Source organism: Pseudorca crassidens, chromosome 20 (genome assembly GCF_039906515.1).
Source record: "Pseudorca crassidens isolate mPseCra1 chromosome 20, mPseCra1.hap1, whole genome shotgun sequence".
Classification (NCBI taxonomy): domain Eukaryota; kingdom Metazoa; phylum Chordata; class Mammalia; order Artiodactyla; family Delphinidae; genus Pseudorca; species Pseudorca crassidens.
Window position 1 is genome coordinate 5,224,909 of NC_090315.1, and position 22,511 is coordinate 5,247,419.

General features: G+C 50.8%; 1 protein-coding gene across 1 annotated transcript; it reads right to left on the reverse strand.

Moving 5' to 3' along the window:
* Positions 1 to 1,207: 1,207 nt before the first annotated feature.
* LOC137215455 (immunoglobulin superfamily member 1-like) lies at positions 1,208 to 20,967 on the reverse strand. Its single transcript, XM_067720699.1, is given in 21 exon segments — positions 1,208 to 1,781; positions 1,784 to 1,894; positions 2,616 to 2,918; positions 3,185 to 3,481; positions 3,706 to 4,008; positions 4,156 to 4,440; positions 4,623 to 4,658; positions 4,818 to 4,915; positions 4,917 to 4,961; positions 15,212 to 15,354; positions 15,432 to 15,596; positions 16,367 to 16,419; positions 16,644 to 16,681; positions 16,767 to 16,809; positions 17,147 to 17,254; positions 17,962 to 18,012; positions 18,620 to 18,922; positions 19,185 to 19,481; positions 19,709 to 20,011; positions 20,159 to 20,443; positions 20,627 to 20,967. Coding segments are annotated over 21 exon segments (3,753 nt in total). The 5' UTR covers positions 20,856 to 20,967; the 3' UTR covers positions 1,208 to 1,524.
* Positions 20,968 to 22,511: the final 1,544 nt, after the last annotated feature.

Consider the following 22,511-nt stretch of genomic DNA (forward strand, 5'->3'; position numbering starts at 1 on the left):
TTTTGATGCTGGAATCCTTTGTTCTTGCAGCTGTCCATGTAGCTCTGGTCATCATGTTCCTTTAAACCTCCAACAAGAAAAGGTTACTCTCTGTTCTGCAACTTTTTATCTCTGTATGTATGAAGTGTTATACCTTTAAAGGTCAGAGTCTTGAGAATGGGCTATTCTGTATATTTCAAGCTATAGGCAACGTTCTTTTGCAAAGGTGCATGACTGAGCACAGGCAACAGAGCACAAGGGTTGGAGCTAAAGGAATAGGTCCAATATGGAGTCAGGTTTGTTCTTCTCTGTTACAAACATATCATATGCATACGCACACACTTTCCTCTAGGGTACACAGTTAGAGGCTAGAGACGTGTGTCTCTTCCTTTTAATGGATAATTGTTATCTACTTTCCTCATTGACTGTTAACACTTTGAACTCTCACCAGTTACATATTGGGATTCTAGGCACTCTATTTTTTCCCACAATTAACATTGCCGTTGTTTTCTATTTACCTTTAATGTGGATGTAATATAATTTTGGCATCATGCTTTCACTATCACTGTGGCATGACATTGAGGTGGAAATTACCATAGATTTTAAACTTTCTTTTTTAAATTAATTAATTCATTAATTATTTGTTTTTGGCTGTGTTGGGTCCTTGTTGCTGCGCCCGGGCTTTCTCTAGTTGCAGCGAGCGGGGGCTACTCTTTGTTTGCGGTGGCTTCTCTTGTTGTGGATCACGGGCTCGTGGCACGCGGACTTCAGTAGTTGTGGCATGTGGGCTCAGTAGTTGTGGCTTGCAGGCTCTAGAGCGCAGGCTCAGTAGTTCTGGCGCACGGGCATAGTTGCTCTGCGGCACGTGGGATCTTCCCGGACCAGGGCTCAAACCCGCGTCCCCTGCATTGGCAGGCGGATTCTTAACCACTGCGCCACCAGGGAAACCCTAAATTTTAAAATAGAAGACGACCTGTGTGTACACTGAGATCATCAGTGAGTGTGCTGCAGCTGGTTTATACTCGAACATTCCAGCTCTGCATACAGTGCATTCCCACTGGCACCGTGCAGTTGGCCAAAAGAGAGTATTTACACCAAAGAAACAGACGATTGCCACAGTTAGGGCTTTTGAAAAAGTGATACATTTCTAGAGCCATTTTAGCAGCACACCCACTGGCTGTCACTTCAAACACCATTGTGCTCATTCAAACACCTCGTGTTTCTGGAGAAACTGTACTAGGTGTTGTCTCATGAGGAGAGAATAGATTGATGGGTCCAGGAAAAGTTTTAGGGAATAGTTTTAGATTTACCTGTTCCAAACTGGAGACTGTTTTCACCCACTTATTCAGTTATTAAAACAGAGTCTGTGTTATGGGATGAACGAATAAGGGTCAATGACACACATTAGCGAATGTGGAAATTAAAACTAAAGCAACATGTGTTTCATGATAAGTGAAACAGAACATGAATATGTATAAAGGTAAGGACCCAAACCTGCCGTGTGGGATGTGCCTCACGTCACAGGGGTGAGAGGGGACGGGGCAGTCAGGGAGAGTCATCGCTGGTGGGGAGGGAAGGCACCATGGTTATCCGAGGCCCAGTCCTCCACAGGGACTCCCGGGCCTTCTCCTGCACCCACACCATGTCTCTCCCTCCCTGGTCAGACAGTTCACACAACACGTGCTGCAGATTCTCTTCCAGAACCTCCTGGGCACATAAGGTCGTGACAGGGCTCCACCACTCGGACGGTGCACGGTCCCCTCTTGTGTTCAGCTCCTGGCTGCATCTTGGGCTCCTCCGTGGTCGTGTTGAGCCTGAAAGAGCAGAATCCCGAGGCCCAGCAGGACGGAGCCGGCCATGCTCATCCGGATGAGGTTCTCCACTGTGTAGTCTTGGCGGTGTGAGGGTAGGGATTCTGGACGAGAGATCACACGGTCAGAGCAGATCCCAGTCACCCTAGACTCCAGGATGTCCACCGAGGGAACCTGCCTCTCCTTGACAGGACATGACCCTCGGAGCCCAGCCCCATATCTGAGTGATATCATCACCCGTGGGATCTGACTTGTTTTTTGGCGGGTGGATGGTGTCAGCTGCTCATGAGAATCGTAAAGTGAGGGTGTGAGTGAGGAGTTGGGGAGACACGAGCCCTTCTCCTGGGTTCTGTGTCGTCCCTGCCTCCAATTCTCATATTACAGCTTCTACACAGTTCCTTAATGAACCCTTCCTCTAATATGCCAGGTTCCCTCTGCTCTCCTCATTGGGTTCTCTCAGCCTCCATGTGTTCTTTGAATTCAGAACCTGCTTTGGAATCACTTTGGAACAGAGTTGGCTGTGCCCCCGGTGCTCAGAATCAGTGAGAAAAGTGGTCTCTTAAGACAGAAATAATTGAGTGCTGTGTGTTCTGTGTTCAGTCTGAGATTGAACCCTATAATCTTACTCTCCTACTTCTGGGAGTTCCCACTGGTTCAACAGCTGAGGACCCAGGATCCAGTGATGAGACTTTGGCGTCAGGGGCCATTGAATGTCCTCCTCTCTGGAGGCCCACTGTGTCCCCTCATTCATTACTACCTCAGACATTTCTGGGGACAGAGCCCTGAGCTGACTGAGTCAGAGAGGACAGGGTCAGGGTCTCTCACCTGAGACCGCGAGCTCCAGGGGGGCACTGGCGTGTGACAGCAGGTAGGGGTTACTGCTGAGTGAGCTGTAGCACCTGTAGGTCCCATTGTGGGCTGAGGTCACGGGACTCATGGAGAATTCGGCCTGGAAATGCCCACCTCGGTACTTTGATCTAAGACGCAGTGGGGGCTGGGCTGCCCCCTCCTTGGACAGAAGGAAAGTTTCCTTTGTGCTCCTTGACTGACACAGCAGGGTCACGGTTTCTCCTGAGGCCACCAGGGGGCCCGGCTGCACCGAGAGCGAGGGCGTGTCAGGGAACCACCCTAGAGAGAGGAAGGGGGGTGAGGGGCTGCCCGCCCCCTGGTTCCGAACTGCGACTCAGCAGGGCCTCCCTGAGGCCCCTCATCTCTGTCTGTCTCTGTTTTTTCCGAGTCTCTCCCTCTCCCTGCCCACCCCCGTCTCTCTCTGTCTCCCTCCCTCCCTCCCTCCCTGGGGACCCCTCACGCCTGGTCCCAGCATCACCAGCTGGGGCTCCCCTGGCAGGGTCTATGCAGAATCTGCGTCCCTGACTGACCCGCTGGCTCCTCACCTGCCACCAGGATGTCCAGGGGGTCACTGGGGGCCGACCACTCGGAGGAGAGGTTGTGTCCACCGTAGCATCTGTACCGGCCCGCGTGGGTGATGGTCACCGGGCCCAGGGGGAAGCCGGCCTGAGAGAGCCCAGCCTGGGGCTGCCGGCCAGGACGCTGGGGGAGGGCCTGTCTCCCCTCCTGGGACAGAGCGAATCTGTCATAGCCGACGTCAGAGCGACACTGGAGGGTCAGGCTCTGTCCAGAGGCCACGACAGGGCCCTGCGGGGTCAGGAGGGAGGGCTTCCCAGACACACCTGGGGGAAGACCAGCCCTGGGCTGTAGGGGCTGGTTCCTCCCATGAAGCCCCTTCTCCCATCCTGGTCCCCAGGCCTCATTGTCACTCACACTCTGTGTCTCTGTCCTGTGCGCCCCGCTCCCCCCTCACCCCACCCTCTCATCTGGGACAATCCTGGGAGAAAAGCATCTAATAATGTCTCGTGCCTCAAAAAGTGTGTGAGGCCGGGGGGGACCTCCTTACCTGGGACCAGGAGCTCCAGGGGGTCACTGGGGACCGACCACACCTGGGGGGTGTCCCTGTAAAAGCCGTGGCATCTGAACATCCACCTGTGGCTGGGGGTCACGCGACCCACGGGGAGCAGGACCTGGGTCTGCCCATGGGGGCCTCGCTGTGCATCCAGGGTCCAGGAGGACTTGGGTTCTCCTTCCTTAGTCAGAATGAACCCGTCCAGTCCCTCCCATGAGCCACACTGGAGGGTCACGTTCCCTCCCGAGGTCACCACAGGGCTCGGCAGGGCTGAGAGGGTGGGTTTGCTGTGGGCCCCTAGGAGAGAAGGAGGGAGCTTGTCAAATGGTGCTCACACGCCCCTTTCCTCCACCAGGGCTGGGCTGTGAGAGGGACACACCCCTGAGAGCAGACCCCCTTCCTGAGGGCAGAGCCTGAGGCTGGGACCCCCGAGTGTCCTCTCACCTGTCACCACCAGCTCCAGGGGGCCACTGCTCTCTGACCAGCCAGTGGGGCTGCGATAGTAACAGTGATATATCCCTGCATAGTCCTGTGTCATGTATGAGATGGAGAAATTGCCCTTGTTCCCGGGTGCCAGTGAGGGCCGTCTGTCCCAGGGAGGTGAGCTTCCCTCTTTATCCAAACGGAACATCTGGGCCCCCCGGGTCCCCTGACACCAGATGGTCACGGGGCTCCCCCAGGGGATCACAGAGCCTGGCTCAGCCCAGATGGTGGGTTTGGGGAGGGTGCCTGGAAGGACATCAGAGGCTGGGTCACAAGACATCCTCACCCCAGGTTCCCAGCTCTCAGCCCCCAACCTCCCGGACTCCCCCTCCTTCAGCCCAGAGCCGCTGCTCCCCACCCTATTGCCTGGGGGTAGTCCCTTGTCCCCATGATCAGTAGGGAGGTGGGACACCTGGGGACAGACTCACCTGCCTGCACCTGGGTCCTCAGGCCCACACTCAGCCCTGGAAGAGAGACCCCTGTGAGAGGTTCGCCCTGAATCCTGAGCAGCGCCTCTCCTACCCGTGAGCCTCCTGAGTCCTGGGGTCTCCTGACAGAGCAGCCTGGCTGTGGGTAGGGGTCCGTCCCTGGCTGGGTCTTCCCCTCCCCCTCCTCCATCTCACCGAGGCAGAGCAGGGCCGTGAGGCTGAGGGTCATGGCGTCTCGTCCCTGTGGTCCAGGCGGTGCAGATGGAGGAGACCACGGTGCCCTCAGGACGGAGACCCGAGGGTGTGTCCACTGGGAGGCTGGTCCTCCCCGTCAGGGGACTGTCACGTCAGCAGCCCCACAGGAAGGGGAACTGCCCCTCCCCAGGAGCCTGGCTCTCATTCCCATGACAGACCCGGTGTCTTCCTGAGACGCCCCTTCCATACGAGGGTGACCCAGGCACGTCTTTCCCTCTTAGAGCATCGCCGTTGGGTCTCCTTCGTCCTTAGCCGGTCCATCGGCAGGTCCCTGTGGGGTCCTCACCATGGACAGGGATCACCCAGGCCCTGGCGATGCTTCAGGGAGGTTGCAGGTTCCTGCTGCACCGCAGAGCTCAGATCAGCAGAGACACACGTTTAACATCTGCCCACAGCTCCGTGGAGGTCAGTGTGGCAATGAGCACAGAGGAGAAGTTCGGGGCAATAAGGAAGGAAACATGCCTGCTCCCCTGGCCCCAGAGTGTGGGTTTGCTTTCTGTCTCAGCCCCCTTCAGGGACTTCTCCCTTTTTCTTGAAACAGCGTCCACCCCACCTTCCTGGGAACAAGCCCCTGAGTCGTTCCTGCCTGCTCGGTGGCGCTTGATCCTTGGACAGGGCTCTCCTCCCCGTCCTGTCATCCTGCCTGGAAGCTTAGGGGACCTTGATTTGAGGTAGAGGTCTCCCTTTGAAGGAAAACATCTCTATTTAAGTCTGTCCCCACTGCTCTTGTAACCGTGAGGGCAGTGCCCTTTCTGAGCCTGAGTTTCCTCCTCTGCATGTTGTCGCGAGACCCACTCCTCAGAGTGGCTGTGAGCTCAGTGGTGTCAGGTTCATTGCAGGATCACCGTTGTTAATTTCCAGAGCAGGTGACAACAGCAGTGGGTGGGACATGAGAGGATCCTGGGCTCAGACTCCACGGCAAAGTGGGTGGTTGTGGTGCCCACCTAAGAGCCCTCCTCTGCTCCTAACACTGAGAAATGCTATTTTGAATATTTCTGAAACACGTACCCACAGACACATGCAGAAAAAGAGAAAGAAAGTTCCCCAAATGGAGAGGGAACCAGACCAAAGAAGAGGGAACTAGGCTGAGTGGCCCCCGCTGACCGGGATCATCAAGAGGGTCATAGGGAGGAGGTTCCCACCTGTGTGGACAGAGAGAGGGACCCAGGTCCTCACAGGCAGGGAGGGGTCAGGGGTCCAGGTGAAGTTTGAAGCTGCGGCCCCACTTGCCCGCGTTTCTGGACGGGCACTGGGATAGCTCTGCTCACTGCCCCAAGCCCGTGGTCAGCATTGAGCCACCTCCCCTGTGTGGCATGAAAGAGACTCAGTCCACGACTGTCAGACCTGGGCGTCCACCCTCGTAAGTGTGTGAGGGTCCCATTGGACCATCCCTGAGGCCACAGCTGTGAGCAGATGCTAAGTCTGAGACGGTGGGCAGCACGGGGCAGAGCAGCTGCAGCAGTCTCCCCTGGTCAGCCTGACTCCCAGGAGAGCCCCGGGAGAAGCCTTCTAGGAGAGAGCGGGGGTGTGAGGGCAGAGCCTTTAACAGGAATGGACATCACAGTGACCCTAGTAATGATGACAGTGCTACGGACAGCCGTCTGCTGACGAATGGGGGTGTCCTAGGCAAGGAAACAGAATCAGTAGGAAACCAATAAAGAGGTGAAGAAAAATGTAGAACATACTTGATGTGAATATCTTGATTGTATCACAACACAATTAGTGGCTTTGCTGAAATAAAAATATGAAAGAAAGAATCAGTAGGGAAATATGACAGTCGATTTAAATTAAGCGTGTTTAAGTATCTGAAAAATAAAGGGAGGCAACCATATGGATTATTTTATAGAAGAAAGGGCAGTTATTAAGAGCTAGAAAAGGTAGAGATGACAAATCCAGTAGGATGAACACATTAAAAAATGTCACCCCATCAAGGACAAGACAGCTGAGGGACCAGTTATGGAATTGAATACAATATCGAGGAAATGTTCCACAATGAAGCTTAGAGAGACCAGAAATGGAAATTCAAGATACTTGGGGAATAGAATGAGGAGGGCCCACGTCATATCTATTGTAAGTGTCAGAAGGAAAGGTCGTGACGTATAACAACGGCCAAAGAAATGAAGAATTGAACATTTTTCAGAGATGAGGACAGGGCAACTAAGTGCTAGGACGCCTGTATTTAAAAGTGACATCTGGGGTTCACGATGGCGGAGCAGAAAGACGTGCTCTCACTCTCTCTTGCAAGAGCACCTGAATCACAACTAACTGCTGAACAGTCATCGACAGGAAGACACTGGAACTCACCAAAAAAGATACCTCACGTGCAAAGACAAAGGAGAAGCTGCAATGAGACGGTAGGAGGGGCGCTATCACAATAATATCAAATCCCATAACTGCTGGGTGGGTGACTCACAAACTGGAGAACACTCATACCACATAAGTCCACCCACTGGAGTGAAGGTTCTGAACCCCATGTCAGGCTTCCCAACCTGGGGGTCCAGCAACGAGAGGAGGAATTTCTAGAGAATCAGACTTTGAAGGCTAGTGGGATTTGATTGCAGGACTTCAGCAGGACTGGGGGAAAGAGACTCCACTCTTGGAGGGCACACACAAAGTAGTGTGCACGTCAGGACCCAGGGGAAGGAGCAGTGACCGCATAGGAGACTGAACCAGACCTACCTGCTAGTGTTGGAGGGTCTCCTGCAGAGGAAGGGGGTGGCTGTGGCTCACTGTGAGGACAAGGACACTGGCAGCAGAAGTTCTGGGAAGTACTCCTTGGCGTGAGCCCTCCCAGAGTCTGCCATTAGCCCCACCCAAGAGCCCAGGGAAGGCTCCAGTGTTGGGTCGCCTCAGGCCAAACAACCAACAGGGAGGGAACTCAGCCCCACCCATCAGCAGACAAGCAGATGAAAATTTTACTGAGCTCTGCCCACCAGAGCAACACCCAGCTCTACCCACCACCAGTCCCTCCCATTAGGAAACTTGCACAAGCCTCTTAGATAGCCTCATCCACCACCAGAGGGCAGACAGCAGAAGCAAGAAGAACTACAGTCCTGCAGCCTGTGGAACAAAAACCACATTCACAGAAAGATAGACAAGATGAAAAGGCAGAGGGCTACGTAGCAGGTGAAGGAGCAAGATAAAACCCCAGAAAAACAACTAAATGATGTGTAGATAGGCAACCTTCCAGAAAAAGAATTCAGAATAATGATAGTGAAGATGATCCAGGACCTCAGAAGAAGAATGGAGGCAAAGGTCGAGAAGATGCAAGAAAGGTTTAACAAAGACCTAGAAGAATTAAAGAACAAACAAACAGAGGTGAACAATACAATAACTGAAATGAAAATTACACTAGAAGGAATCAATAGCAGAATAACTGAGGCAGAAGAACGGATAAGTGACCTGGAAGACAGAATGGTGGAATTCACTGCTGTGGAAGAGAATAAAGAAAAAAGAATGAAAAGAAATGAAGACAGCCTAAGAGACCTCTGGGACAGCATTAAACGCAGTAACATTTGCATTGTAAGGGTCCCAAAAAAAGAAGAGAGAGAGAGAAAGGATCTGAGAAAATATTTGAAGAGATTGTATTTGAAAACCTCCCTAACATAGGAAAGGAAATAGCCACCCACGTCCAGGAAGCACAGAGAGTCCCAGGTAGGATAAACCCAAGGAGAAAAACGCCAAGACACGAGTAATCAAATTGACAAAAATTAAAGATGAAGAAAAAATATTGAAAGCAACAAGGGAAAAACAACATACAAGGGAATTCCCATAAGGTTAACAGCTGATTTTTCAGCAGAAACTCTACAAGCCAGAAGGGAGTGGCATGACATATTTGAAATGATGAAAGGGAAGAACCTACAACCAAGATTACTCTACCCAGCAAGGATCTCATTCAGATTCGACGGAGAAATCAAAACCTTTACAGACAAGCAAACGCTAAGAGAATTCAGCACCACAAAACCAGCTCTACAACAAATGCTACAGGAGCTTCTCTAAGTGAGAAACACTACAGAAGAACAGGACCTACAAAAACAAACCCAGAACAATTAAGAACATGGGAATAGGAACATACGTATCAATAATTACCTTAAACATGAATGGATTAAATGCTCCAACCAAAAGACACAGGCTTGCTGAATGGATACAAAAACAAGACCCATATATAGGCTGTCTACAAGAGACCCAATTCAGACCTAGGGACACATACAGACTGAAAGTGAGGGGATGGAAAAAGATATTCCATGAAAATTAGAAATCAAAAGAAAGCTGGAGTAGCAATACTCATATCAGATAAAATAGAGTTTAAAATAAAGAATGTTACAAGAGAAAAGGAAGGACATAATGATCAAGGGATCAATCCAAGAAGAAGATATAACAATTATAAATATATATGCACCCAACATAGGAGCACCTCAATACATAAGGCAACTATCAGCTATAAAAGAGGAAATTGACAGTAACACAATAATAATGGGGGACTTTAACACCTCACTTACACCAATGGACAGATCATCCAAACAGAAAATTAATAAGGAAACACAAGCTTTAGATGACACAATAGACCAGAGAGATTTAATTGATATTTATAGGACATTCCACCCCAAAACAGCAGATTACACTTTCTTTTCAAGTGTGCACGGAACACTATCCAGGGTAGATCACATCTTAGGTCACAAATCAAGCCTCAGTAAATTTAAAAAAATTGAAATCGTATGAAGCATGTTTTCTGACCACAACACTATGAGATTAGAAATCAGTTACAGGGAAAAAAAAATGTAAAAACCACAAACACATGGAGGCTAAACAGTATGTTACTAAATAACCAAGAGATCATGGAAGAAATAAAAGAGGAAATCAAAAAAAATACCTAGAGACAAATGACAACGAAAACACGATGACCCGAAACCTATGGGATGCAGCAAAAGCAGTTCTAAGAAGGAAGTTTATAGCAATATAAGCCTACCTCAAGAAACAGGAAACATCTCAAATAAACAATCTAACCTTACACCTAAAGGAACTAGAGAAAGAAGAAAAAACAAAGCCCAAAGTTAGCAGAAGGAAAGAAATCATAATGATCAGAGCAGAAATAAAGGAAATAGAAACAAAGAAAATAATAGCAAAGATCAATAAAACTAAAAGCTGGTTCTTTGAGAAGATAAACAAAATTGATAAACCAGTAGCCAGACTCATCAAGAAAAAGAGGAAGAGGACTCAGATCAGTAAAATTAGAAATAAAAAGGAGAAGTTACAAAAGACACTGCAGAAATACAATGCATCCTAAGAGACTACTACAAGCAACTCTGTGAATAAAATGAACAACCTGGAAGAAATGGACAAATTCTTAGAAAGGTATAACCTTCCAAGAGTGAACCAGGAAGAAATAGAAAATATGAACAGACCAATGACAAGTAATGAAATTGAAACTCTGATGAAAATTTTCCAACAAACAAAAGTCCAGGACCAGATGGCTTCACAGGTGAATTCTATCAAACATTTACAGAAGAGCTAACACCCATCCTTCTCAAACTCTTCCAAAAAATTGCAGAGGAAGGAACACCCCCAAACTCATTGTATGAGGCCATCATCACCCTGATACAAAAACCAGACAAAGATATTACAAAAAAAGAAAATTACAGACCAATTTCACTGATGAATATAGATGCAAAAATCCTCAACAAAATACTAGCAAACAGAATCCAACAACACATTAAAAGGATCATACACCATGATCAAGTGGGCTTTATCCCAGGGATGCAAGGATTCTTCAATATATGCAAATCAATGTGATACACCATATTAACAAATTGAAGAATAAAAACCATATGATCATCTCAATAAATTCAGAAAAAGCTTTTGACAAAATTCATCACCGATTTATGATAAAAACTCTCCAGAAAGTGGGCATAGAGGGAACCTACCTCAACATAATATAGGCCATATATGACAAACCCACAGCAAACATCATTCTCAATGTTGAAAAACAAAGTATTTCCTCTAAGATCAGGAACGAGACAAGGTTGTCCACTCTTGCCGCTTTTATTCAACATAGTTTTGGAAGGCCTAGCCACGGCAATCAGAGAAGAAAAAGAAATAAAAGGAATACAAATTGGAAAAGAAGAAGTAAAACTGTCACTGTTTGCAGATGACATGAGAGAATACAAACATAGAGAATCCTAAAGATGCCACCAGGAAACCACTTAGAGCTAATCAACGAATTTGGTAAAGTTGCAGGATACAAAATTAATGCACAGAAATCTCTTGCATTCCTATAAACTAATGATGAAAAAGCTGAAAGAGAAATTAAGGAAACACTCCCATTTACCATTGCAACAAAAAGAATAAAATACCTAGGAATAAACCTACCTAGGAAGACAAAAGACCTGTATGCAGAAAACTATAAGACACTGATGAAAGAAATTAAAGATGATACCAACAGATGGAGAGATATACCATGTTCTTGGATTGGAAGAATCAATATTGTGAAAATGACTATACTACCCAAAGCAATCTACAGATTCAGTGCAATCTCTATCAAATTACCAATGGCTATTTTTACAGAACTGGAACAAAACTTAAAATTTTTATGGAACCACAAAGGACCCCAGATAGCCAAAGCAGTCTTGAGGGTAAAAAATGGAGCTGGAGGAATCAGACTCCCTGACCTCAGACTATACTACAAAGCTACAGTAATCAAGACAGTATGGCACTGGCAGAATAACAGAAATATAGGTCAATGGAACAGGATAGAAAGCCCAGAGATAAACCCACACACCTATGGTCAACTAATCTATGACAAAGGAGGCCAGGATATACAATGGAGAAAAGACAGTCTCTTCAATAAGTGGTGCTGGGAAAATTGGACAGCTACATGTAAAAGAATGAAATTAGAACACTCCCTAACACCATACACAAAAATAAACTCAAAATGTATTAGAGACCTAAATGTAAGACTGGACACTATAAAACTCTCAGAGGAAAACATAGGAAGAATACTCTTTGACATAAACCACAGCAAGATCTTTTTTGATCCACCTCCTAGAGTAATGGAAATAAAAACAAAAATAAATGGGACCTAATGAAACTTCAAAGCTTTTGCACAGCAAAGGAAACTACAAAAATGATGAAAAGACAACCCTCAGAATGGGAGAAAATATTTGCAAACGAATCCACAGACAAAGGATTATCTCCAAAATATATAAACAGCTGATGCAGCTCAATATGAAAAAAACAACCCAATCCAAAAATAGGCAGAAGACCTAAATAGACATTTCTCCAAAGAAGACATACACATGGCCAAGAAGCACATGAAAAGCTGCTCAACATCACTAATTATTAGAGAAATGCAAATCAAAACTACAATGAGGTATCACCTCACACCAGTTAGAATGGGCATCATCAGAAAATCAACAAACAACAAATGCTGGAGAGGGTGTGGAGAAAAGGGAACGTTCTTGCACTGTTGGTGGGAATGTAAATTGATACAGCCACTATGGAGAAAAGTATGGAGGTTCCTTAAAAAACTAAAAATAGAATTACCATATGACCCAGCAATCCCAATACTGGGCATATACCCAGAGAAAACCATAATTCAAAAAGACACATGCACCCCAATGTTCATTGCAGCACTATTTACAATAGGCAGGTCATGGAAGCAACCTAAATGCCCATCGACAGACGAATGGATAAAGAAGATGTGGTACATATATACAATGGAATATTACTCAGGCATAAAAAGAAATGAAATTGGGTCATTTGTAGAGATGTGGATGGATCCAGAGACTGTCATACAGAGTGAAGTAAGTCAGAAAGAGAAAAACAAATATCGTATATTAACACATCTATGTGGAACTTAGAAAAATGGTACAGATGAACCGGTTTGCAGGGCAGAAATTAAGACACAGATGTAGAGAACAAACCTATGGACACCAAGGGGGGAAAGTGGCGGGTGGTGGTGGTGGTGGTGGTGTGATGAATTGGGAGATTGGGATTGACATATATACACTAATATGTATTAAATGGATAACTAATAAGAACCTACTGTATAAAAAAATAAAATAAAATTCAAAAAAAGAAAAACAGCCCAAATATATTATCTTACGGCTCTTGGAATTCAGCAGTATACAGTCAGGTCACTGGTATAAAGTCAGGGAACAGGGAGACACTCATTTACTTCATCTCCATCCAGAACCGGAAGTCTCGAAGGCGGTTGAATTCTATATATTGACCTTGTATGCAGCGATGCAGGAAAACTTTTTAATTAGAGTAGAAGATCTTTACATTATTTTGGATTTCTGCGAACACAGCTGGCAGTCTCTTAGTAATACAATATTATTCTTACCCACTTCAGAGCTTCTCGCCTTGTTTTGTTTCACTTACTTGGTTGGTGCCTCCAGGGCACTGGTGAATACAAGTGGTCATACGGAACATACTTGGATCATTACCAGTCGTAGACGAAAGAACCTCAGGTTCTCACCTGTACAAGTGACGTCTAGTGTTGTTAAACATGCCCTCATCAACGAAAGGGAATTCCCTTCTATTTCTGATGCGTTTTTATTTTCACCAGGAATTGTTGGTATATTTTATCAAAGGCTTTGTCTGCATCTGTTAAGGTGATTATTTTTTATTTGTTCTGTTAAGGTATTGCACTATGTGATAGATTTTAAGCTACTCTAGCCTTCAAAATAAAACATCCCACAGTATGGTCATGAAGTAATGTCCTTTTTATATATCACTAAATCTTACTTGTGTACACTTTGTTTAGGGATTTCCATCTAAGCTCATGTGAGAGATCTTCCTGTGACTTCCCCATGTATAATTCCCTTGTCAGGTTTTGGTATAAATATTGTCCTGATCTGATGTGTTGAGGTATGTTTCTTCTTTTTCTGTTCTCGGGAAATGTTTGTGCAGTTTTGGGGTGTGTGTGTGCGTGTGTGTGTGTCTTTCACGAGTACATAAGTGCTCGGAAGAAATCACCAGTGAAGCCGCCTGAACTGCACACTTACACGTCGGACAGTGATGACCGTCACAGCATTTGTCTGCATCCCATCACACAGTCGCCATTTCTTTTTTTGGTGAGAACATTTGAGATCTGCTCTCTTCAAAACACTCAAGAGGGGCTTCCCTGGTGGCGCAGTAGTTGAGAGTCTACCTGCCGATGCAGGGGACACGGGTTCGTGCCCCGGTCCGAGAAGATCCCACATGCCGCGGAGCGGCTGGGCCCGTGAGCCGTGGCCGCTGAGCCTGCGCGTCCGGAGCCTGTGCTCTGCAACGGGAGAGGCCACAACAGTGAGAGGCCCGCGTACCGAAGGAAAAAAAAAAAACACTCAAGAATGGGATACAGTGTGATTAGCTGTAACCACCATGCTGTATATTAGATCCCCAGAACTTATTCATCTTATAACTGGAAGCTTGTGCCCTTTGACCAATATCTTCCCATTTCCCCCTCGCTCCAACCCCGGGAACCAGCATTCTCCTATTTCTTTCATTTTGACTTTGTTAGATTCTATATAGTTCAGTCGTGGGTAAGTTTTGATTAGAGTCAATGTATAAGGTGATAGATTTTCCACTTATTTTGTCCATTTAGTAAATTGTACACGTGAAGATTTCCATTCCATCTACATTTTCTGTATGTTGGCGTCAAATTTCTCATAATGTTCTGTTACTATCTTTATAACGTCTGTAGGATTTGTAGTGCTGTCTGCAATCCCTTTCATGCTATTAGAAGTGTGAGCCTTCTCTCTTTTTCCCTCGGCTGTGGTGGCTAGGATTCATGAATGTTTTCAAGAATGAGTTTATTTTTTGCCTTAATTGATTTTCTCTACTTTTTGGTTGTCTTCATTATTAGCTACCCTTGTCATTATTATTCCCACCTTCTGCCTTCATTTGAAATAATTTGCTATTTTAATCCTAAACTCTTGGTGTGATATGTTAGGTCATCGATTTTTTTAAAGGCTTTTCTAATTCATTCATGATTCTTAATTTTCTCAATTCATAGGTTTGATGTGTATTATTTACATGATCATTCGTTGAAAACATTTTCCCACTTCTGTTTTGTTTTTTTTTTTGTTTTGTTTTGATTTTGGTTTTCAGTTCACACATTGATTTTTGAGAAGTCTGTTGCATTATTTCCCAAATGTAAGGATATTAGTTATCTTTGAGGGTAGAATCAGGTGACTGCCCAAGGGCCCCAGGGGCTCCTGGTGGTCTGTGTTGGGAGTCCAGGCTGTCTGATGGTCATTAGGCGGTGTCCACTGCGGGCAGGCAGCTCCTGTGCCTTCCGGGGTCCGTGCAGTCTGCGTCCCCGGAGCGTGGGGTCTGGGTCCTTCGTGGGCTAGCGGACGGCGAGAGCAGCATACACGCTGGGCTCTTCTGGGGGCTCCCCTGACTGGGGGGCAGGGGTTGCAGTCTCCCGTCTGAAGGTCGAGTGGTTCAGCTGGGCATAGGTCACATCCTGGGGGGCTTCAGATGCGGCGGCCTGCGGTGGGGGAGAGGGAGGGAGGGTGTGTGGTTGGGGTGGGGGAAGCCTGGGGGCCCGGACAGGATGGGACCCACATGACCGTCCCTCTGCTCGTCCTCTTCCGCTTGTCTGTCCTTCGTGTCCAGCAATCTCCCCGACAGGGAGGAAGGAGAGGTGGCCACCCCCCGCCTTAGTCTTGATCTTGAGTGGTTCACCTGGGCGTATGTCCCCTCCTGGGGGTCTGCATCCTGCCTGTTCTGCTGGAGGGAGAGAGTAGGACAGAAAGGGGACTTTCTGGATCCACTGTGATCTCCTTCCGTCAGCTTTCCACTGTGTTGGCGGAGTGATGCTTTAAAACCTTAGGTCAGGTCACTTTCCTGATGGAACCTCCGGGGACCTCCTAACACCTTGGAGCCTCTGGATTCTTTCTACTGTTCTGATTTCAGTATTAACACGTTATCTCCCTTGCACATTTGGCTCCAGCCGCACGGCCATCTTCCTGCAAAAGCACGTCCCTGCCTCAGAACCTTTGCACTTGCTGCCCCCCCAATGCACTCTGTCACCTTCTCTTGCTTTACTTTCCTTATCGGGACCTTGCATTCTAGGACGCTACCTGCTTCTTTACATATAGTCTTCTCACCCACCAGGTGAGCTCCCTGCTGCACCTGCAGCACCTACAGGGAGCCGGGGGGATGCGCTCTCCTTGTGCACCACTTTTGGGTGAATGAAGGAAGGGGGGCCTGGGGACTTTTGGGTGATTCACTTATTCACAAATCCTCTTGAGACGTGGGGCTTCTCTGCAACGCCAGAAGGTCAGACAGAGGACGGGGAGCAGGAAAGGGGACCCCGAAGGAGGGGCCATGAGGTCACAAGGGAGCAGGAGGGGTGGATCACAGCTGGACGACCCAGGAAGCGCAGAAGGAGACGTCAGTGTGGAACACTGCTGGAGCTGGGATGTGAGGACAGAGATGTGTCCATTGGACTGAGTTTGGCAACAAGAAGGTGGCCTGGACAGGAGCAGGGGTCTCACCGGATGGTCCAGCTGCACCCCGTCCTCAGGCTGTGTGTCCTTCACGGCAGCATCTGCTGGGGCGGAACAGGGTGTGTATCGCTTGGTGGGATCCCCTGAGATCCCTCAGAGCTGGAGCCCCCGCAGTGCATCCAGAAGGGGCCACTGAGACCCAGGGGTGAGGGGAAGTGTGGGGTTTCAGTCCGCACCCCCTGAGCCCACCCCTTCCCAGCCTTCCCCTCCCCCACACAGGTGCCTCCAGAACCCTGTGTCCCCCACCCCGTCCTCTTCTGCTCACAGAGGGCCTGGTCCTGGGCGGCGGCGGCCGAGCAGGAGCTGGGGAGGAGGCGGGCGTGTTAGGGGGAGAATGAGGGGGAGCTGTGGGCGGGGCGGGCCTGGGGGTTTTCGGGGCGGGAGTTACCTGCTCTGCAGGCCTGTGTCCTTGGGCTCTGGGTCTGCAGCCCCTGCGGGAGGGTGGAAATCAGCCTCGCCCTGGGCTGGGGCAGATGACAGAGGCTCGGCCCTGGGACTCTTACGCCCCCCGCCCCTCACACGGGATTCAGGAGGAAAGAAGGAGACCTGAACTCATACTTGCGTACATGTTTCAACACTTCATGAGATTGAAAAGGAGGAAAATACCTTAAATTATACATGTCAGCTGACAGTACGTGTTTTCTTTCTAGATTTTTGAGTTTCAGACTCTGGACAATCTTTTTCTAAGCTGACCTTGCCCATCTTTTAGGTTTCCCTTCGGCTGGTGCCCTAAGCCCACCACCTCCAGTCACCCCGTTCCCTACTCACCCGACTTCCTGCGTCTGCTCTGACTCCAGTGTCGGACGAGGAGGACGAGGGGCAGCAGGACGAAGGCCACCGAGACCCCAATCAGGACGTTCAGGTACCATTTGAGACCTGGGGCACCAGTGACGTCATGCATGAGCCCAAGATGCCATTTAATTGAGCGCCTACTGTGTGCAGGCTCGTGCTGGGGTCTGTGCATTCATCTCCTCTAACCCACCCCACCCATTTTACAGATGAGGAAACTGAGGCACAGAGAGGGAATTCACCAACCCCAGTGACCCAGTCTGGAGGTGGCAGAGCTGGGATTGGAACCCAGGGCTGTGGGCTCCCCGAGCTGTCCTCCTGCCGCGCCCCACCCAAGGTGGACACCAGCTTTGTGCTCTGGGGGCTTCTCATCTGCAGGGGGGCCTGTCCGAGGGTCTCATCTGGAGCCGAGGGTCCTTCCTTGTTACCCTGCCCTCCCCCACCACAGCAGGGACTGGGGGAGGGGCCGGCTGTGTGCGGTGGACTCTTCATCTTTCCCTCCCCCTCCCCGTACAATGCCACCACCACTGCGGCACTGGGGACAGGCCCCCATACAGTCACATCCTCAGGGGCCTCCCTGTGAGGCCTCCTCTCCTGGGGGGTCAGAGCCAGAAGTCAGAACTGAAGGAAATCTAAGCTCCGGGCCACGATTCTCTGCCTTTACACTTGGAGAAACTGAGGCCCAGGCAGGGGAAGGGGGTCCAAGTCAGCGTCTCCAGAGGTGCGTGAACCAAGGCCATAACCGAGCCCTGCCCCCCTGGGCCCAACACCATGTCCCACAGACCCTCACTCACCCGTCTGCGGGCCTGGCTCCGTGGGGGGAAGGGCCCCAACTTCAGAGCCTCCTGGGGGTCAGGACAGAAGGTGAGGGTCGGGGGCTGCTTCTCCCCACCTCAGCCCACTGCTCCTCCCCCAGGATGGGCCCCGAGGGGTCATTCCCTCTCCATGACCCCCACCCTTCATCCACCAGCCTCAGAGCTCCTGGAGCCCTGGGGTCCTCCTGGCATCTCTGCTTGACCCCCAGCCTGTCCTTGAGGATCTGAGGGCATTAGATCCTCCCAGAGACCCTGAAACTGCCTTGGGGTGGCCTGTGCTCCCTCTGCAGAGAGGCCTCAGTGACTTCCTAGTTGTTGAACTGGGGCCTGTCGGTGGGGGGCTGGGGCCCCCAGAGGGTCCTGGGAATGAGGACAGGAAGCGGGTGGGGCTGACCCTGGAGTCCCCACCTCATGAAACCTTTCCCTTACACCTGCCCTGTGGTCTCCTCTACAGTCGTCAGGTTCCGGATTCCAGGTGAGGTGAGAAGGTGTGGGAGGGGATGGGAGGGCCTCTGAGGGGCAGATCCCCCTCTGGGTGACCCTCCCTCACAGTCCCCTCACTCAATCCCAGCCCAGAGTGCTCGGGACAGAGCCCTGAGCTGACTGAGTCAGAGAGGACAGGGTCAGCGTCCCTCACCTGAGACCGCGAGCTCCAGGGGGGCACTGGCATGTGACAGCAGGTAGGGGTTACTGCTGAGTGAGCTGTAGCACTTGTAGGTCCCATTGTGGGCTGAGGTCACGGGACTCATGGAGAATTCGGCCTGGAAATGCCCACCTCGGTACTTTGATCTAAGACGCAGTGGGGGCTGGGCTGCCCTCTCCTTGGACAGAAGGAAAGTTTCCTTTGTGCTCCTTGACTGACATAGCAGGGTCACGTTCTCTCCTGAGGCCACCAGGGGGCCCGGCTGCACCGAGAGGGAGGGCGTGTCAGGGAACCACCCTAGAGAGAGGAAGGGGGGTGAGGGGCTGCCCGCCCCCTGGTTCCGAACTGCGACTCAGCAGGGCCTCCCTGAGGCACCTCATCTCTGTCTGTCTCTGTTTTCTCCGAGTCTCTCCCTCTCCCTGCCCACCCCCGTCTCTCTCTGTCTCCCTCCCTCCCTCCCTGGGGACCCCTCACGCCTGGTCCCAGCATCACCAGCTGGGGCTCCCCCGGCAGGGCCTGTGCAGAGTCTGGGTCCCTGACTGACCCGCTGGCTCCTCACCTGCCACCAGGATGTCCAGGGGGTCACTGGGGGCCGACCACTCGGAGGAGAGGTTGTGTCCACCGTAGCATCTGTACCGGCCCGCGTGGGTGTTGGTCACCGGGCCCAGGGGGAAGTCGGCCTGAGAGAGCCCAGCCTGGGGCTGCCGGCCAGGACGCTGGGGGAGGGCCTGTCTCCCCTCCTGGGACAGAGCGAATCTGTCATAGCCGACGTCAGAGCGACACTGGAGGGTCAGGCTCTGTCCAGAGGCCACGACAGGGCCCTGCGGGGTCAGGAGGGAGGGCTTCCCAGACACACCTGGGGGAAGACCAGCCCTGGGCTGTAGGGGCTGGTTCCTCCCATGAAGCCCCTTCTCCCGTCCTAGTCCCCAGGCCTCACTGTCGCTACACTCTGTGTCTCTGTCCTGTGCGCCCCCGCTCCCCCCTCACCCCACCCTCTCATCTGGGACAATCCTGGGAGAAAAGCATCTAATAATCTGTCTCGTGCCTCAAAAAGTGCGTGAGGCCAGGGTGGGACCTCCTCACCTGGGACCAGGAGCTCCAGGGGGTCACTGGGGGCCGACCACACCTGGGGGGTGTCCCTGTAAAAGCCGTGGCATCTGAACATCCACCTGTGGCTGGGGGTCACGCGACCCACGGGGAGCAGGGCCTGGGTCTGCCCATGGGGGCCTCGCTGTGCATCCAGGGTCCAGGAGGACTTGGGTTCTCCTTCCTTAGTCAGAATGAACCTGTCCAGTCGCTGCCATGAGCCACACTGGAGGGTCACGTTCCCTCCCGAGGTCACCACAGGGCTCGGCAGGGCTGAGAGGGTGGGTTTGCTGTGGACCCCTAGGAGAGAAGGAGGGAGCTTGTCAAATGGGGCTCACACCCCCCTTGCCTCCTCCAGGGCTGGGCTGTGAGAGGGACACACCCCTGAGAGCAGACCCCCTTCCTGAGGGCAGAGCCCGATGCTGGGACCCCCGAGTGTCCTCTCACCTGTCACCACCAGCTCCAGGGGGTCACTGCTCTGTGACCAGTCAGTGGGGCTGCGATAGTAACAGTGATATCTCCCTGCGTCGGATTGTGTCATATATGAGATGGAGAACTTGCCCTTGTCCCCGGGCTCCAGTGAGGGCTGTCTGTACCAGGGAGGTGAGCTTCCCTCTTTATTCAGATGGAACTCCCGGACCCCCAAGGTCCCCTGACACCAGATGGTCACGGGGCTCCCCCAGGGGATCACAGAGCCTGGCTCAGCCCAGATGGTGGGTTTGGGGAGGGTGCCTGGAAGGACATCAGAGGTTGCGTCACAAGACATCCTCACACCCAGGTCCCCAGCTCTCAGCCCCCAACCTCCCAAACTCCCCCTCCTTCAGCCCTGAACTGCTGTTCCCCACCCCATTGCCTGGGGGTGGCCCCTTGTCCCCATGAGCAGGAGGGAGCTGGGACACCTGGGGACAGACTCACCTGCCTGCACCTGGGTCCTCAGGCCCACACTCAGCCCTGGAAGAGAGACCCCTGTGAGAGGTTCGCCCTGAATCCTGAGCAGCGCCTCTCCTACCCGTGAGCCTCCTGAGTCCTGGGGTCTCCTGACAGAGCAGCCTGGCTGTGGGGAGGGGTCCGTCCCTGGCTGGGGCTTCCCCTCCCCCTCCTCCATCTCACCGAGGCAGAGCAGGGCCGTGAGGCTGGGGGTCATGGCGTCTCGTCCCTGTGGTCCAGGCGGTGCAGATGGAGGAGACCACGGTGCCCTCAGGACGGAGACCCGAGGGTGTGTCCACTGGGAGGCTGGTCCTCCCCGTCACGGGGCTGTCACGTCAGGAGCTCCACAGGAAGGGGAACTGCCCCTCCGCAGGAGCCTGGCACTAGTTTCCACAGGGCTCAGGCTGGAGTGGGCAGCGGCCTTCTGCAGGCTGCCATGTCCCTGGACTCAGCCCCTCCCATCTTCCAAGCCCGCAGGCGCGTCTCTCCTTCTTCTGCTTCTGAGTCCCATTGACCTTGGCTCTGACCTTTGTACCTCGCTCCTTCACTCCTCAGGACCTCGGTGGTAACGTGGCCCCCCCCGCCCCGGGTAATCCAGGACTGTCTCCCCATCTCCAGCACTTAGAAGGTGCCTTGGGGGATCTTCAGGGGAAATTCAGGGCTCATCCTAAGAGTACAAAATGATAATAATACAAATAGAACTCAGTATCCTTCTGCGCGGAGTAAGGTAGAGCAGGTAGTGAGTTTCGAAATCACGGTGACTTTCCTGCCCACCCCGTCTGAGCAGAGAGACAAGAGAACAGAGCCTGGGAGGCGACGCCGACTAAGGATACCTCGGGCAGGTGCCCATCACCCCCAGCACGGGTTTTGACACTAAAGGTTTCACAGGAAGCAGAGCAGCTGTTTCCCTACACGTCAGTCTCTGTTACCATCCCAAATGAGATGCATGACGCCTCCTTTTTCAGAAAACAATTTCTGCGTGTCATAAACCCCAGATGTGAGCTCCAGACACGGTCCAAATACGCCATCAAGTGCCGCGAGCCCGATGCTGGCTTTCGAGCTGGACGGTCAGAAGATCAATGGTTCCCGCCCAAGGTATTTCCTCTCCCCCCACTTCAGTGGTTTGTGTTCATCTCCAAACGCTCCTAGATCATGGAGTCCTGTTTGGATTAATGAGATTTAAAACAAGCTCACGAATTGAGATGTTGGGTTCTTTCCTTCACAGCCTTGGTCATACTGGGGTTGATGAGAGACGTGACTGAGGGCTCCTGAGGAAGGGCAGACCCTGCAGAGAAAGGAAGCGTGATACACACAGAATAGGAGGTTTGCCCAAACCACTTCCTGCTTAGATGCCAGTTGTGCATTTTGGGGTGGAATGCCACTCAAGCCATATTGTCCTTGATTCTCCTTTTTGGTGATTGGGTCTTTCCTGACTTGGTTAATTCGGCATGCCCCAGGTTTCTCCAGAGTAAGGCTGTTATTTCCCCTTTGTAATTAATCACTGGTCTGTGGGGAGGCACTTTGAGAGTTTGTACGTATCATGCTCCTTATTAAATTTTCACTTTATAAGTTTAGCAGCTACTGACCCTATGCCATAGCAAAAGCTTCTCTTCTCCCAAATGCACCCATTCACGTGGAAATCACATTGTTTATAATATCCCAGTACTTTTAAATGCCTGTAAAATACGGCCAATCCTTCTTGTGTTTCTTCTGTCATAATAAGCAGACGGATCTAGGCTTTCTTATTTCCTCACGACTCAGAGGCTGTATGGTGTGTTTTAATTTCTGGTTGATCTCGTCCCCACTACCCGCATAGCTCTTCTCTTTGTGTGTTTTCCTAAGTATTCTTACGTTTTTATTTTTCCATATGGAG